General features: G+C 45.8%; 1 protein-coding gene across 1 annotated transcript in view; it reads left to right on the top strand.

The window, feature by feature from the left end:
• Positions 1-15,450, top strand: part of STON2 (stonin 2) — a 99,872-nt gene that overhangs the window by 7,264 nt on the left and 77,158 nt on the right. Inside the window, exons 2-3 of the mRNA XM_029911490.1 lie at positions 12,945-13,156; positions 15,154-15,417. Of these exons, the coding sequence (XP_029767350.1) occupies positions 13,069-13,156; positions 15,154-15,417 (352 nt within the window). The 5' untranslated portion in view covers positions 12,945-13,068. The remainder of the gene's footprint in view (positions 1-12,944; positions 13,157-15,153; positions 15,418-15,450) is intronic.

The following is a 15,450-nucleotide window of genomic DNA, read 5'->3' as shown; positions in this document are numbered from 1 at the left end:
CCTATTTATATTCACTTTTTTTTCCAAAGCAGATTGCAAAGACACCCTTCATTCAATCCAGTCTATTGGTTTGAAAGTGCCTGGAGCTAAAACTGATTGAGAGAGGCACAGGCTTTTTGGATTGCTGCTCCAAGCAGCTGGAATAAGCTCTTCCACCACATTGAAACAGGCGCCAACCCTGAACTTTTAATTCTTTGTCTTCAGAAACCTTGTCAGAGTTAAAGGAATTGAAACTGAGACTGCTCAGTGTTGTAATCTGCTGATTTTGGATGGTGTCTTAAATATTTTTGTTTGTGTCTGCATGAAATATGCTGGAGTCAGATGTATGTATGATTGCTGGTGAAACAGTGAGTCAGTGGCAGGGATGGGAATAAAACCCCAGATTCTTGAATCCCAGCCCACTGTTCTAACTACCGTTACACATTGTTTCTCCCTATCTTTGTTGCTACCTTGAGGGTAGCATGTCCAGGAACAAACATCCAGATCAACAAGGTTGATCAAGTAGTAGGAAAAGAAATTTGTAACTTAAATATTTCTGCTCTTTGCTTCTCTGCCTCTCTGTCAGGCTCTGAGAAGTTGAGGAGTCCATGGTAAAATTTTCAAAACTGCCTTGGCAACTTAGCCAAAGTCCCATTTTCAAATGGGACTTAGGCACTTCAGAGCCTAAATCTCATTGAAAGTCAGTTGGATTTAGGTGCTTTCAAAAACTTTCCCCCATAACTGATCTTATAGAAGCTCTTCAAATACTAAGCTTTTCAGGGAAGGCACTTTGCCTTCACACATGTCTAATTGCCTACCACACAATTAGCTCTGTATACATGACATTGATTACTAAAATGAAATAGGCGTTAAGGGAGAATGGGTCTGCTCCTTTCCTGCAATAAGGGTTCAAGGAATCTTCAAGGCCAACCGAGCCTTTCCTTAATTTTAACTTTGATTTTATGATGTTATGTCTCCTCTACAGGGAAGAGAGAATACAGCACTCATGCCATAAGTCAGCTCCGAGGTCTTAGATTTGAATGAAGGGAAATTAACTTTCCCGTTAAATATGGCCTATCAGCTCCTAAAACTGTAGTCTAGAATGGCGTTGATGTCCAGCCATTTGGAAGGCAGTATGTTCTGTTATCTAAGGGACTGGGAATCGGGAGAGCTGGGTTCTATCCAGGACTCTGCCACTGACTTGCCATGTGACCTTCCCCACTCAATACCTCAGTTTCCTGATCTGTAAATGGGTATAATGACACCCCCCTTTGTAAAGTGCTTTGACAGCATCAGATAAAAAGTGCAGTATAAATACAAAGTATTTTATTACTAGGCATTCAGAATGCCCAAATTACTGCTAAATGCATTTTTACCAGTTTATCCTATTGAATAAACAACTAATTGTGTGTCTGCCATTGGAAATCGATCACTGTGCAGCTTTAATAATAATAAAAGGCAGCAGATTTTCTTTCTCAAGGCAAGTGAAGGTTGAATAAATTCTCTGTGAAGCAGGGAGCTGCAAAGTGCTTTCACCACAACCACTTTCCTTTTCCTCTGGTAACTTCAAATCCTCCAAGTACAGAGACTGATATGGAGGGGTTGGTCAGTTGGCTTTTTCTAAATGTGGAATTTTAAAAGATGAAGTCGCATTCTTGGATCTTGTTTGAAAACTGGAATTTTCCGTTACCCCTGCAAGAAGTCGGGGTGGGGAGGGGTTGTTTGAGTTTTAGAAGATTTTGTGGGTGCTGTGTGAGTATGCACATACACGGAGAACTTTCATAGCACTTCGCTTGAGCCAAGCATAAGTCAGGTGGTCATCAGAGGCTTCTCCTATCCGTGGCTTTCTGTGACTTGCAACAGCCCTCTTAACCAAGGGCCTACTCCCTTCTGTGAGGGCACCTTACCAGCAGAGCACCCGCTCCTGTTCCACTTCTGGTCCTCTCCTGAACAGCAACTGTCTACTTCAGCAATAATGCCCTGTGATGGGAGCAATTGACCAACATCCCCTACTCTGTTATTTTTATTCATTTCATCTTATGACACATGCTGCTCTTTCAGACCATGGACAAAACTTAATAGTATGATTTTAAAAGAACAGATTGGCACAATGCTTACCAGCATGCTCTCCCGGTCCCACCCACTGAACAACCAAAGATCAGGACTGACAGCTGAATGTACAGATGAACCTGAATGTATAAGGGTACTGACCATTGAGCTCTAGCACCAAGTGGCATTTGCCAGCATCCTAGATGCTTCACAATTCGGCTGCAGCATGGAGATATCTCTCATGGGACTAAAAGACACGCTCCTCCTGGCAGTGGGTGGAAGCTACATCTCAATGCTTATGCTACTTAACCTCCCTGAAGCGTTTGACACATCTGAGCACTGACCTTCTCACGCGATGTAGGTGGCGCAGCACTACCTTGGCTCCGATCATTCCTCTCCCAACAGGAGCCAGAGCGTGGTAATAGGCAACTGATCCACTTTCCCCCAAAACCCTCAGTTGTATAATCTCATAGCGATCTGTGCTGCCACCATTCCCCTCCTCTCTCCAATATCTACATGAGAGCATGTTGGTAGGTGGTAAGACACCATGGGTTCCTCTGCCAATGGTGCACCAATAACACACAGTACATATACCCCCTTATCACAGCCACAACCAACACCATTACAAAGATCTCACAGTGCCTTAAAGGAGATCAGCACATGATAAAGAGCAGCTGGCTCAGACTGAACAAGGGCAAGACCAAAATGGTCAGAAAGGGGAAATGTTTAGAAGTACCCGGTAGCTAGGACATTGTTCTCCCTTTCCATCAAAGGTGTCTGTCTCCATTCATCAAAGTAATGAAAGTCTTTGGGTCCTGTTCTACTCATCACTTAACCTAGGAGACCAGATAGAATCAATGGCAAAAAATTCTGCCTTCTGCCTACAGTTTACTAGGAAATTTTTTGCTTTCTTCCAAACTGAGGATCTGGCAACCGTGTGTCCACAATAGGCTCTTTTGGAAACAGTTCCCTTTGTTACTAACACCCAGGCAGCCTAATGTCCACCATATTCACTTTGTTAGGTTACAGCAACAATCATGCAAAGGATCATACAACAGTGATAAAATGTGTGTGTGTGTTTTGTTTTCTACTGTGAATTTGATTTTGATTTTTTTAACTGCAAATAAAATATTTTCCATGAGGCTGTCCCTTTAAAAGCAAACTTTGCCCCATCCTTTTCATACAGTTGCCTTTATTCCCTTGAAATGGTGGCAGTCAGGCTAAATCCACACCACCATCCAGCCTGCAGAGGGACGGAACTTCATCTTCCCCTGCACAGGCCACTCCTGGGGCTGGATCAGACCCACCTCCAGTGACAGTGCAGAAGTAAGGGTGGCAATACCATACCATGCCACCCTCACTTCTGCACTGCTGCTGATGGTGGCTCTGCCTTCAGAGCTGGACACCCAGCCAGCAGCCGCCACTCTCCAGCCGCCCATCTCTGAAGGCAGCGCCACTGCCAGCAGCAGTGCAGAAGTAAGTATGGCAATACGGTGACCCCACTACAATAGTCTTGCGACCCCCACCCAGCTCCTGTTTGGGTCACAGTTATAACCCCCACAGTTAACCCCCTCAGTTATAACACTGTGAAATTTCAGATTTAAATATCTGAAACTGTGAAATTTAAAATTTTTGAAATCCTATGACAGTGAAATTTACCAAAATGGACCGTGAATTTGGGAGGGCCCTACACATAGATTTCTGATGTGCTGTAACTCCCAACCACACCTTGTCTTCTGATCTCCAGGTTCTGGCATCACCTTGACTCTGGCCTTCTGATTCCAGCCTGGTACAACATCTGATCTCGGGTCTGTTGAGTTTGGCTCTGGCGATTCCTCCAACCCCTGCTCACGGACTGCCATCTTGCAGCTGTCCTTGACATGTAGACTCCAGCTCAGCTGTGACTGCTAGGCAAGACTACCTAGGTCCCAGCCCCTTACAGTCTGCTTCTGTGGTGTTTCTTGTCCCCTTGCCCCATGCACAGCTCCACCAAATCAATACCCAGACCTCTACATTTTCATTCATCTCCTAGTACAGGGATCGGCAACCTTTGGCACGCGGCCCGTCAGGGAAATCCGCTGGCGGGCTGGGACAGTTTGTTTACCTGCAGCATCCGCAGATTCAGCCGATCGCAGCTCCCACTGGCCACGGTCCCCTGTTCCAGGCCAATGGGGGCTGCCGGAAGTGGCGTGGGCTGAGGGATGTGCTGGTCACTGCTTCCCACTGCCCCCATTGGCCTGGAACCGCGAACTGTGGCCAGTGGGAGCTGCGATCAGCTAAACCTGTGGACGCTGCAGGTAAACAAACTGTCCCGGCCGCCAGCGGATTTCCCTGATGGGCCGTATGCCAGAGGTTGCCGATCCCTGTCTAGTGAAATCCCTCTACCCACATAGCTCTGCTCCCTTGACAGATATTGACATGTGGCTGTGTTTTAGATGGTGGCTCCTATTGTTTTAGCTATGTCACTCCAACAGGAGCTTAACTGCTTCTTACATTTAGCCTGAATGAAGAACGACTGTTACACCCACTAGCTTCAACGAAGTTTAACCCAACCCCCAGCAAAGGAACTGCTCCAGACAATCTGTGCCACAGGCAAAACTTCAGTGTGCCTTCCCCTCCCCATAGGCCTAGGGTGGGAGACTTGGCTTGCCTGTCCCTTCATCATGGCACAGGGCCAACTGGGCCAAATATGAGTGGTGGTGTAACCCATGGGCAAGTCACAATGCCATTTACTCAAATTTGGCCTGGCTGTGCCTCTGTAAGGATGGAGAGCCAGTTGGGTCAAATCTGCCACCCTAGGCAACTGCCCAGAAATCTGCCACCCTAAACAACTGCCTTGTTTGCCTATAGCTAAAGTGGCGCCTGACCTCCACCATAACGATAGCATGAACTTTACTAGTATTCAAAAGATACAGCTCCTGATTTGGCTTGTGTAATTGAATCCAGTCTTGAAGCGTGGGAGGAATTGTGCTGTCTTCCCTGTTTGCTGATGGAGTTGAAATTTCAGTTGCAAATGCAATGCTTAATCCTAGCTTTAAAAAACCAAAAGGCAGTAGTTTCTTTCGAGATATAAATGCAGTGCCAGAACGTTAGTGGCTGACAGAGAAGCACTGCATTCTAGTTATAAAAGCAGGGAAATTTTAGACTAGAAAGATGCATCTCTTTAACAACCACAGCCACATTCTGGCAAACATTTATGAGCCCATCATGTTCGTTTTCCCATTTCCTGTCTTATTACTGCTGGTTACTAAGAAATTTGGAAACATAAAGATGCTTCTTGCTTTCTGATCTCCATTCTCCTCCTGCCAGCTTTATTTAATGATGCTACCATCTAGTGTCTGACATGCAGACAATTCTGTGGTGAGTAACTACGGTACATCATGCATTGTCTTCTTACCTCACTGAATAGATCAGGGGAGAGAAGTTAGCATGTTAAACAGGAGAGAGACCTTGGTAATCACCATGAGGGCGAGCGAAATACAGGAGTAGTTTTGTAGGGTTTAGCAAATGGAACACATCTGGTTAAGTTTGTCTGAGGATAACTTTGGGGTTCTAAAGCTCACCTTCATTTCACACAGACTTTCTATACTTAGGGTACATCTACACTGGAAAATGCTCCCCCCTCCCGCACGCGACAGTGAGTCTTAAAGCCCAGGTCAATTGACTCAGGTTCATGCTACGGGACTAAAAATAGCAGTGTAGACATTTCCATCCGGGCTGGAGCTTGGGCTCGCTCTCAGGGTATGTCTACACTGCAATTAAAAACCCTGAGTTTGGTTTGTGGGGCTCAGGCTAAGAGGCTGTTTAATTGTGGTGTGGACATCCAGGCTTGGGCTGGAGCACAGGCCCTGTGACGTGGGGGTGTCCCAGAGTTCGGGCTGCAGCCTGAGCCCGAATGTCTACACCACAATTAAAGAGCCCCTCAGCCCATGCCCCGTGAGCCTGTGTCAGATGGCACAGACCAGCCGTGGGTGTCTAATTGCAGCGTAGACATACCCTAAGACAGAGTGACCAGATAGCAAGTGTGAAAAATTGGGACAGAGGGCAGGGGGTAATAGGAGCCTGCTTAAGACAAAGCCCCAAATATCGGGAATGATAAAATCAGAACATCTGGTCACCCTACTTAAGACCCTCCCCCTTCTGGGTTTCAGAGCCAGAGCTCCAGCCTGAGAGGGAACAATCACCTACACTGCTATTTTTAGCCCTGTAGCATGAACCCAAGTCAGTTGAACTCTGAGACTTGCTGCCATGGGATGGCGCGGGGGTGGGGGGGGAGGGTTGCTGTGCTGACGTACCCTAAGAAACAGGATATAAATTTTTCAGAGTTTGCAGAGACATAATAAACTATTTTGGAGATTTCCAAAAAACAGATGCCCAAACTCAAGTATTCAATTAGAGGCTGCTTTTGAACAATTTGACCCTAGATGTCTTATAACTTTGTTTTCCTAGCGTTTTATAGAAAAGGCTCCAAGCAATCCCTTTGTAAAGCCAGCTGCCTTCCCAGATAATAGAGCTGTTTACAGTTTACCAGTGCAGTTGTGTCCAGACATGCAGCAACTGACTCCCAGCTCTGCAATTAATTCACCATCCTAGCAGGACAAGTTAGACTCTCTCAATTCAAAGTGGATGCAGGGCAGGGAACATATGTGCAGCTTGTAACAATGATATCTGGAAGCCTTGGGTCTCAAAATGGATGTAGAATTGTGGCTTGTGGTGGCCTTGAGAGAACAAGGAAGTGGCAGAGATGAATATGCTTCCTATCCTCTCTGATAAGTGGAGGTTCCTAACCACACTTCATAGTCTTAGTGTATTCAGACTGCTGGTTGCCTACTATTAACTTCTTGTGAAACACAGAATTTTCAGGTAGAACAGCAATTTCCCTAGTTTCTCTATACAAGGGATTCAAAATTAATCTAGGCCTGTAGAATTCAGGACCTTACATAGGTGTGGTCTGCAGCCTAACCTTAATATATACCACAAACTGTTATTTTATTTATTTGTTCCTATCTCTGGCATGGTGAAGTGATTGTTCACAGAAATGGGCTGTTAAAGAACTTAGTCCATTCTCCCCTCATCCCATGAATACAAAATTGTTCCCTACTGTATTTCTTCTAGTGCTCCAGTCTAGTTCTAAAGCACGGTTTTACTCTGAAAAGTGAGGGCAGCATTTGGCCTACAGAGTGTGATTATTATGAGAAAGATAGAACCTAGCTCAATTATCCCATTCCAGGCTGAGTCTACAGGGCTGGCAGTTTGGAAAATTATCTTTTTCACTTGTAATGCAGTTATGTAACAGGAGACTACATTACACTTGGAATGAGCACTGAGACGCAATAAACAGCCCCTCCCCCCCCCCCGAGTGATTCTTACAGAAACGGTTTCAGAGCAGAATCACACTTTAAATGTCTCAAGCATGTTTCTGCCACTTCCCTGGGGAGCCTGGGAGCAGAACACATCTCACTGTCAGGAATTATTTGTCCTGATATTCATCCTATATTTTCCCTTAGTTTTATCCCATTACACCTAGTTATACCCCTTTGAATCACCCAAAATAATTTGTCTCCATCCTTGGAGCTTCAAATGTTTGTGGTCTGTTTATTCTCCCTTACTCCTTCCATGTAGTGTTGCTTTTTTAAGGCCCAGGCTGAAGTCCTTGCTCATTGAGTTTTGGGAGCATAAAATATACAGGATGGGGGCTACAATCTTTCTTCCTCTGTTAATCTCTCCAGCCCTTTGAACACTATCTAATGTGGTTCTCTTTAGTAATTAGGCACCCACAACTGAACACAGTTTTTTTTTCAGATGCAGTCACAGCTAGAGGCATACAGAGACAGGCTCTTGCCTCCTGAATTTTCTAAATATTATTGATACTGTTTTCAGGAGAGACCCTTTGGCTGCATCCCGTGTCAGAAATAGAGGTGTTCCAGTGGCAGATAGATGTGATGTGATGGGTTGAGGGAACAGCAGCTGCTGACCTTTTTTATCTTAGCTTAGACACAGGTATCCCTGAGGGAAACCCTTATTTATCACTCTCTTATCCACATGGCACCAGTGATGAGCTCCCAAAATCCTAAGAACCGGTTCCCTACCGGATCTTCGGCGGCAGGGAGAGGTCTTCACTCGCTCCAGGTTTTCGGCGGCATTTCGGCGGCAGGTCCTTCGCCCGGAGCGAGTGAAGACCCCCCCTGCCGCCAAAGTGCCACCGAAGACCCGGTAGGGAACCGCGCGGTGAGTACAAGCCGCATGTACCATGCGTCTGACGAAGTGGGTATTCACCCACGAAAGCTTATGCTCCAATACATCTGTTAGTCTTAAAGGTGCCACAGTACTCTCTGTTGCTTTTTACAGATCCAGACTAATACAGCTAACCCTCTGATGCATTCACTTAAATGTCCCTGCTTGATATTGCAACTGCTTTGTGTGTCCCATAAATGATAACAGAGAGACACTTAAAAAATAAACTAAGGAACTCCTAGAGCAGTGTTGACTCATGGTCAAAGCAGTGCACTGGGAGCCAATACTGAGGACTGTCTGTGTCACTGTGTAACCTCTAAAAAAACAGGAGTACTTGTGGCACCTTAGAGACTAACAAATTTATTTGAGCATAAGCTTTCGTGGGCTACAGCCCACTTCATCGGATGCATAGAATGGAACATATAGTAAGGAGATATATATACACATACAGAGAACATGAAAAGGTGGGAGTTGCCCTACCAACTCTAATAGCCTCTACCACTCCTAGACACACAGAATCCCTTTCCAGAGAAATATCTGTAGAAGAGCTCTGGAGTGGGGGAGGAAAGTGCAAAGATTCCCTTGAACAATGTCTCCATCATTTCAGGGGTAGGAGTGTTTGCCCTCCTGAGAAATGGGTGATGATTCTGCCCCCAAACCAAATGGATTCCAAACATACATGCACAGGCTCTGTCCTGGGACCCACAGCACCTCCCTGCTAGCTCAATGCGTGGCTCCATTGGAACCATACTACTTAGGGGCTCCTCTACACATGGCTGTTCTTTTTACAGGCGGCTTCTCCATGTGGAAGAATAGTGGTAAAGGTAATGCTGTGTTGTCTTTTCCAAGTAATCAGCACAAATATAATCACCCTCCCATACCCCATAATTCAAAGCTATGGGCGTTGATCAAAGGGAGCAAGTGTTTCGTTCAGCAGGCTGTATTGTCTGGAGCAGCCTTTAAATTTCTGGAAGAGTCCAAAATTCTGTCTTTGCATCTTTTTCTCCCCACCACAGACAGACACATCCCCAGATCACCTCCAAACCAGAAAGCCCCCAGATGTTACAGTCAATTCAATCTGATTTTCAAATAGTTAAATCTTATTTTTCCCAGAGAAATCAATGGCATTAGTTAGAATAACAAAGCAGCAGTCTCTGCATCATTTACCAAACAAACTAGGAACTGTGCAGAAAGTCCCAATAGCAGCAGAGCCCTAAAACTCGAACATGTGCTAGTGGTGCATTTCAAGGCCTCTCAGTACACTGTAAAGATTCCCTCCCAGAAATTTCTAGTTTCTTGCCATCTGTTTTAAGATGCAATAGCTGCTCTGTAGCTTTCCAAATGCAGAGCCCCTGACTCAACAATTCAGGGGACCACTTTGCTTTGTCTCTCTTTCTTAGGAATTTCTCATGTGACCACCACCACCGCAGACCTTGAGTACAGAGTCATCTCCCGGTTCCAGATTTGAGAATCATTTGAGGGGTTCTGTGGCAGTGCAGCAATGGGGAACTTCAGAAAAACTGAGGAGCAAAAAGTCAAGCCTCCAGCATAGCATTTTAAAACTGCAATCTTCTTCAGTTCTCCTTTTGGGGGGGGGGGGGGGGGGAGTGTGGACAGCAGGGAGGGACTGCTGAGAAAATCCATGGTAAACTGATCTTCCTGACTCCTTCCAGAGGTCTTCCGTGGATGCTTGAAAAATGTGTTCTTGTGGGCTCCAAGTGTGTTAAGAGCCAGATAAATTGTTTTGTTTGTTCATTTCCTGTCATTTCAGGGTTCCTTGAGGACTTTCTCAGTGAGAATAGGGAGAGGTCAGTGTTCTGTTATTTAGAAAGACTCCAATTACAGATATTTAAACAAGCCAAAAGTGAACAGCTTAACAGGTCAGATGAGGAAAGCAAAATATCAAAGTCATCCTCTCCCTCCCTCTCTCCGAGGGAAACCAGAGCCCCTGTGACCCTAAACATCTGATTTCCCCACACACTCACCACCAGTTTACCCTCTTTGTTTAGCGCTGTCCACGGTTTTCTCATAAGAGAGCCCATTGTGGGGTTGGTGGGAAGAGGGGGCAAGAGGTGTCTGCCCTCACTACGGGAATGCAGAGACCCTGCCACTGGTGGGGTGGGAAGGGGAGAATAGATCTGGGCTCAGCTGCAGCTGTTTCCATGTCAGGAGAGAGGGAGCTGCATAAGGAAAGAGAGGGTGTGGGTGTTCAGCTGAAAGGAGAGCAGACTTGCTTACATAAGAGAGCATTGAAAGGCTCTGGATGTAGAAGCTATAGTTACAAATGAAGACTCTGGCTGTAGGGAGCCTTACTCCTTTTGTGGGAAGCCTTGTATTTTGTGTTGGACTTTTGTTATAGGGGCCTGTTTTCAGTCTACAGCAGGTAGGCAATAAGCTTGGGCCCATCAATTCCCACCATGACCAGGGGCTGGGCTGACATTCTGTGACTGAGAGGTTGATCATCTGAGCTTTCAGCTCTTCCATGCAGGCCTTATTTGCTGCCCTTGTAGAACTGAACTGGATAAAAATGGAATTAGCATATTATTATTGTTATTTATTTGTATTATTGTAGCATGTAGAAACCTACTGTGCTAGACACTATACAAACCCAGAACAAAAGTTAGATCTAGCGCACTGGTTCTCAACTTTGTTGGGCTCAGGACCCATTTGTAAGCCTTGATAACCTGTCGTGACCCAGTGAGTAGCTTAAGGGCAAAAAAAATCTGTCTTACTAGATATTTCTTACATTAATGTGTCTATATTGTGGGTAATAAGCACTAAATAAGTGCACCCTGCAGACCATCTTGGCAGCTCCTGTCCTCCAGGGCTTGCTGGGCTCAGCTCCCTCCTCCAGGCATGGGGGCTCAGCACCGGTCAGATTTGGCCCAGCCACTCCTCTGTCACGATGATGGGTGGGCCAGCTAGGCCAAATTTGAGTGAGTGGCCTTACAAGCCTGGTGCATGTGGACCCTCCTCTTCCACAGACTTTGTGTGTGACCTTGGGCAAGTCACCTCGCCTCTCTGTGCCTAAGTTCCCCATCTGTAAAATGGGCATAGTACCCTACCTAACGGGAATTGTGAGGACAATTGCATTAAAGATTGTGAGGTGCTCAGATACTTTGGTGATGGAGGCCATATAAGTACCTAAGATAGACAGAATTTAAAAAATCCATTTAAAATTCATTATTATTGAGTTCTGTCTCTTCTCAAACATGAGGAATGCTATATGACCTCTTTCTGTGGTACTAGAGCTGTAGGATATTTAAGATATGGATACATTGCAAATATTATAGCAGAACTGAAAAACATATACAGGAGGTACAATGACTTTGTTTCAGTGCAATATGTTGGAGATGGGGCCAGAACTTTTGGGAAATGTTTAGATCTGTGGCTTGGGCCCATGGTATTTTGAAGAATTTCTAGGACATATTATTCCTTCCATTTTTCCCCCACCCCCATCAGCTGCACTATTTTGCATGGCACAGTGAGGGTAAATTATATTATTTTGAGCAGGCAAAAAAATATAGTCTATTTTATTTGACTTTCAGCAAGAGTTATCCAAATTTCGCAGAGCTCTGATGGAGTTGTTCTTGTTGGATAAGCATGAGTATATGTGTAGGTGACAAAAAGACTTTGAACACACACAAGATGAGAGGTGAGACATTGGGTGACGTGCCCCTAAATCATCATGACTTTTGTGGAAAATGGAAAAAGCAATGTTTCAAATGTATTGGATGCAACTAGAGCCGGTCAGGTTATTTGTTGTGAATCATTTATCTGAGAACCTTGACCATTTTCCCCTCCCCTTTTAAAATTATCTACAAATGCGTGACTTTTACATATTTTCTTCTTGTTATCAGTGTGGTCAAATGAATCGTTTTGTGCAAACAAATTTTAACCAATGTTTGGGCACAAACTTGTTGCTGTGAGTATTCACTATTTGTGTCATTACTAATCATCTAGGTCACATGGTGTTGACTCTGTTTCCTGATAGGTTGGCCTATGTTTTATAGACAAGGGGACTTCCTTCCAGCATCAGGGTGATTTACAAGGCTTATGTAGACACGTTCCAGATCCCAAGCCTCATGCTCCACCGCAGCTTTACCAGTCAGCTAGGAAACCATATTCAATCAGTTGAGAAGCCAAGCTAAAGTCATGCTTATTCATATTTCCACAGGGCTTGGATGCCACAGAAACAGGGGCTTCATAAAAACCTAAGACAGGTAGGGAGTGAATTCACACACCTCTGGAAAACAGAGATAATACACAGGTGTGATGTGACACTTTAAGCCCTATGGAAGAAAATGCTATCCAAGTTGAAGGCTCCATTCCACTTGCTGCATGGGGCTGTTTTAAGATGGAAAACTTTTAAAAAATAAAATCACACACAGCGCTCTTTAGAGACCCCATGCTGCTTTTTTTAAGAGTAGGGGTTTGTCACAATGCCTTTGGCCAAACTTATTCCTCCTCCGCATACAGAAAAGGTAGTGTTCTGACCCCCAGAGGTGACTGCATTTTGGTGGAACTGTGTATGTAGTTTGTGAAATGTGTTAGTAGCCTTTATTACTAAAATGCTGGGGCTTATTTTTTCAGTTAATTTCTTTAGGGTGTTTTTTGTTTGTTTGTTTTGTTTTTTTTTAACTTTGAGAGACCTAATTACACCCTTTCTTGACTCTTAACAGAATTTCTAATGTGAAAGGAAAAAGCCAGGAAGTGCCAAGGAGGTGCTGCTCCCCATTGATTGGCATTGACCGTTCTGGGCCTTTCCCACAAGCACTGGGTGAAGATGAGCAGCCTGTCCCGAGCATGACGTCATTGGCAAATGTCATTGCTTCCCACCATTCAGAGTGGGTCTCCTTCAATGATGAGCTACTCGTGCCAGTTACTTCGCAGGGTAAGTTCCCTCAGATTCCTTTAGAGCCCTTTAAGACTTTTTAAAATTAAACTGGCCCATCTACTGACACAGATTTGGTCTCATGAGAACCTGCCTTCCAAGTGGGAACAGAGGAGGCTGAGTTACTTCCTACTTCCCCTCCATGATGGAGAGTTCTGGGTAAAAATATCAAATGTTATGTATCAAGAGAAATGTTTTATAAATGCCCTTTCATTAGGCCTAGTTCTGCCTCAGTTACACAGTTCCCACTGACCACATGGGATGTTTCACCTATTATAACTAAGGGCAAAACTAGGCCTGGTGTGAGATTAAAAGGGGATGAAGGCTGTTCACCTATAGTTAGTGACAAGCTCAGCAGAGACTGCTACAGGGCTTCGTAAGAAATAATAAACTAATGCCAGCTGCACTAAATCTCTCTATCCCACTCCTGGTGATTCTCCTCCTAGCATGAACCCTCAGGTCCAAGAGCAGAAACTAAAGTTGCCTCTCATCATTAGCAACCAGTCAGCACAAGTTACATGTAATTCCTTTCCTGCAAAAATGGGTCCCCAAGTGCTGGAGTTCCTATAGTTAATACAGCGAACATGTTTGATTTCTCTATGCTTATGCTGTTATTTATAAAGAGTGATTTCGGAGGAGACAATCAGCTTTTCAGATGAGTCTGGACGTCAGCTGGAGTGAGATAGAAAAGCTGCTCTGATGGCAGGAGCTTTGTTTCTTTCAAGGCCTCCGTTAGTGGGTGACCAACAAATGGTCACTATGCTGTGAAACCTGTATATGCTGTGTCCCCTCATTCATGCACGCACCAGCCCTGTCTAGCGCAGGAAAATAAGTAGTTGTAGTGGTGGCTCCTCCCACTCTGGCTCAGTGGGAGGCCACTCCGCCTCACTACGTCATGAGGATCTGCCCACCGTCAGGGAATTAGCAGCAGAGTAAATAGTCTAAGGCTCTAGCCCTTAGGTGGAACATAGCAAATGAGCTGTCTGCAAGGTCTGGCTCTTAGGAAGGGGCAATAGCAGTCTAGGGCCTCAGGCAGGGGTGAGCACCATACAGTTTAGGGCCTCAGGCAGGGGTGAGCACCATACAGTTTAGGGCCTCAGGCAGGGGTGAGCACCATACAGTTTAGGGCTCAGGCTGGGGTGAGCACCATACAGTCTAGGGCTCAGGCAGGGGTGCTTTTCTAGCCTGGGGGGTAGGGCGCAGAAATAGGCAGTCCATTGCCTGACATCTTGGGTCAGGCAGACAAATGCAGGTCTCTTGTCCTAAGTGGGGAGGCTACCACCCCAGGGGTGAGGTGGCAGGGGGTAGAGGGACACGGGCCCACCTGACCCCAGCCCAGGGCCCTAACAGTGGCAAGGCATCCCACCGCTGGGTCAGTGGGGAATTCAGCTGCAGCATGCCGAACACGTTTAAGTAACCATACAGCCGGACTGGAGTCTGGGCCACTTCCTACTTTCCCCTTGGGGTGTACCTACATCCAGGGGTGTCCTCCATCTCCTCTGAGTAGGTATCCAGTGGCAGCTCCCACCACTCCTCAGGGTCCAGGTTAGTCGGCAGTGGCAGCAGCTCTGGCCAGTCTTCAGCACAGTAAGGGTTCTCCTCGGGCTCTAACTCTGGGAGCAGGCAGGAGGCGTCTGTCTCCTCCAGCTGCTTTCTCCCAGCTGAACTACAGGGTTCAGCCTTTATACTTCCTGTCCTGTCCCTTGACTTCTGGTAGGTGGGGCAAGCCCGCTCCGGCTCCGCTCACCCAGGTTTAGCAGTTGGCTCCTCCCCCTCTGGCTCAGTAGGAGGCCACTCCACCTCATCACAGAAGTGTTTAAAAAATGTGTTAGCTAACTTGTTGTTAAATCGTGGTTGACCGAGCAGGGAATCTAAGGGCAACCACAACCAGCCAACATCTTCTCCCTTCCCAGCCACCCATCCCATCCCCTGTAAGATTTCATACTCCAATGCAGAACTTGGCACTGACATTTCTGTATGTTTTGTCTCAACTTTAGGTGGCACAGAAGAGCCTCTGGAAAAGTGTTTTTCCTCCTCCGACACTTCCTCAGAAGACAACCATAATGTGGATGGAGAGTTTCAGGACCTCTCACACACTGAGCTGAGTAATGACGTGGACAAGCCTGGGGTGGACTCTGCATCAGTATCTCTGCTTGGGAACCATGTGTGTCCCAAACCTGATCTATCTTCATCTATCAGTAACTGGGTTCAATTTGAAGATGTGCCATGGACCAGCACTTTACCAGCTCACATACAAACAGGTAGGGGAGCTTCATGCAAAGGTCTGTTACAAT

The sequence above is a fragment of the Terrapene carolina genome, unplaced genomic scaffold, assembly GCF_002925995.2.
Source record: "Terrapene carolina triunguis isolate 2854851 unplaced genomic scaffold, T_m_triunguis-2.0 Scaffold96, whole genome shotgun sequence".
Classification (NCBI taxonomy): domain Eukaryota; kingdom Metazoa; phylum Chordata; order Testudines; family Emydidae; genus Terrapene; species Terrapene triunguis.
This window is presented reverse-complemented; position numbering and strand designations above follow the sequence as displayed.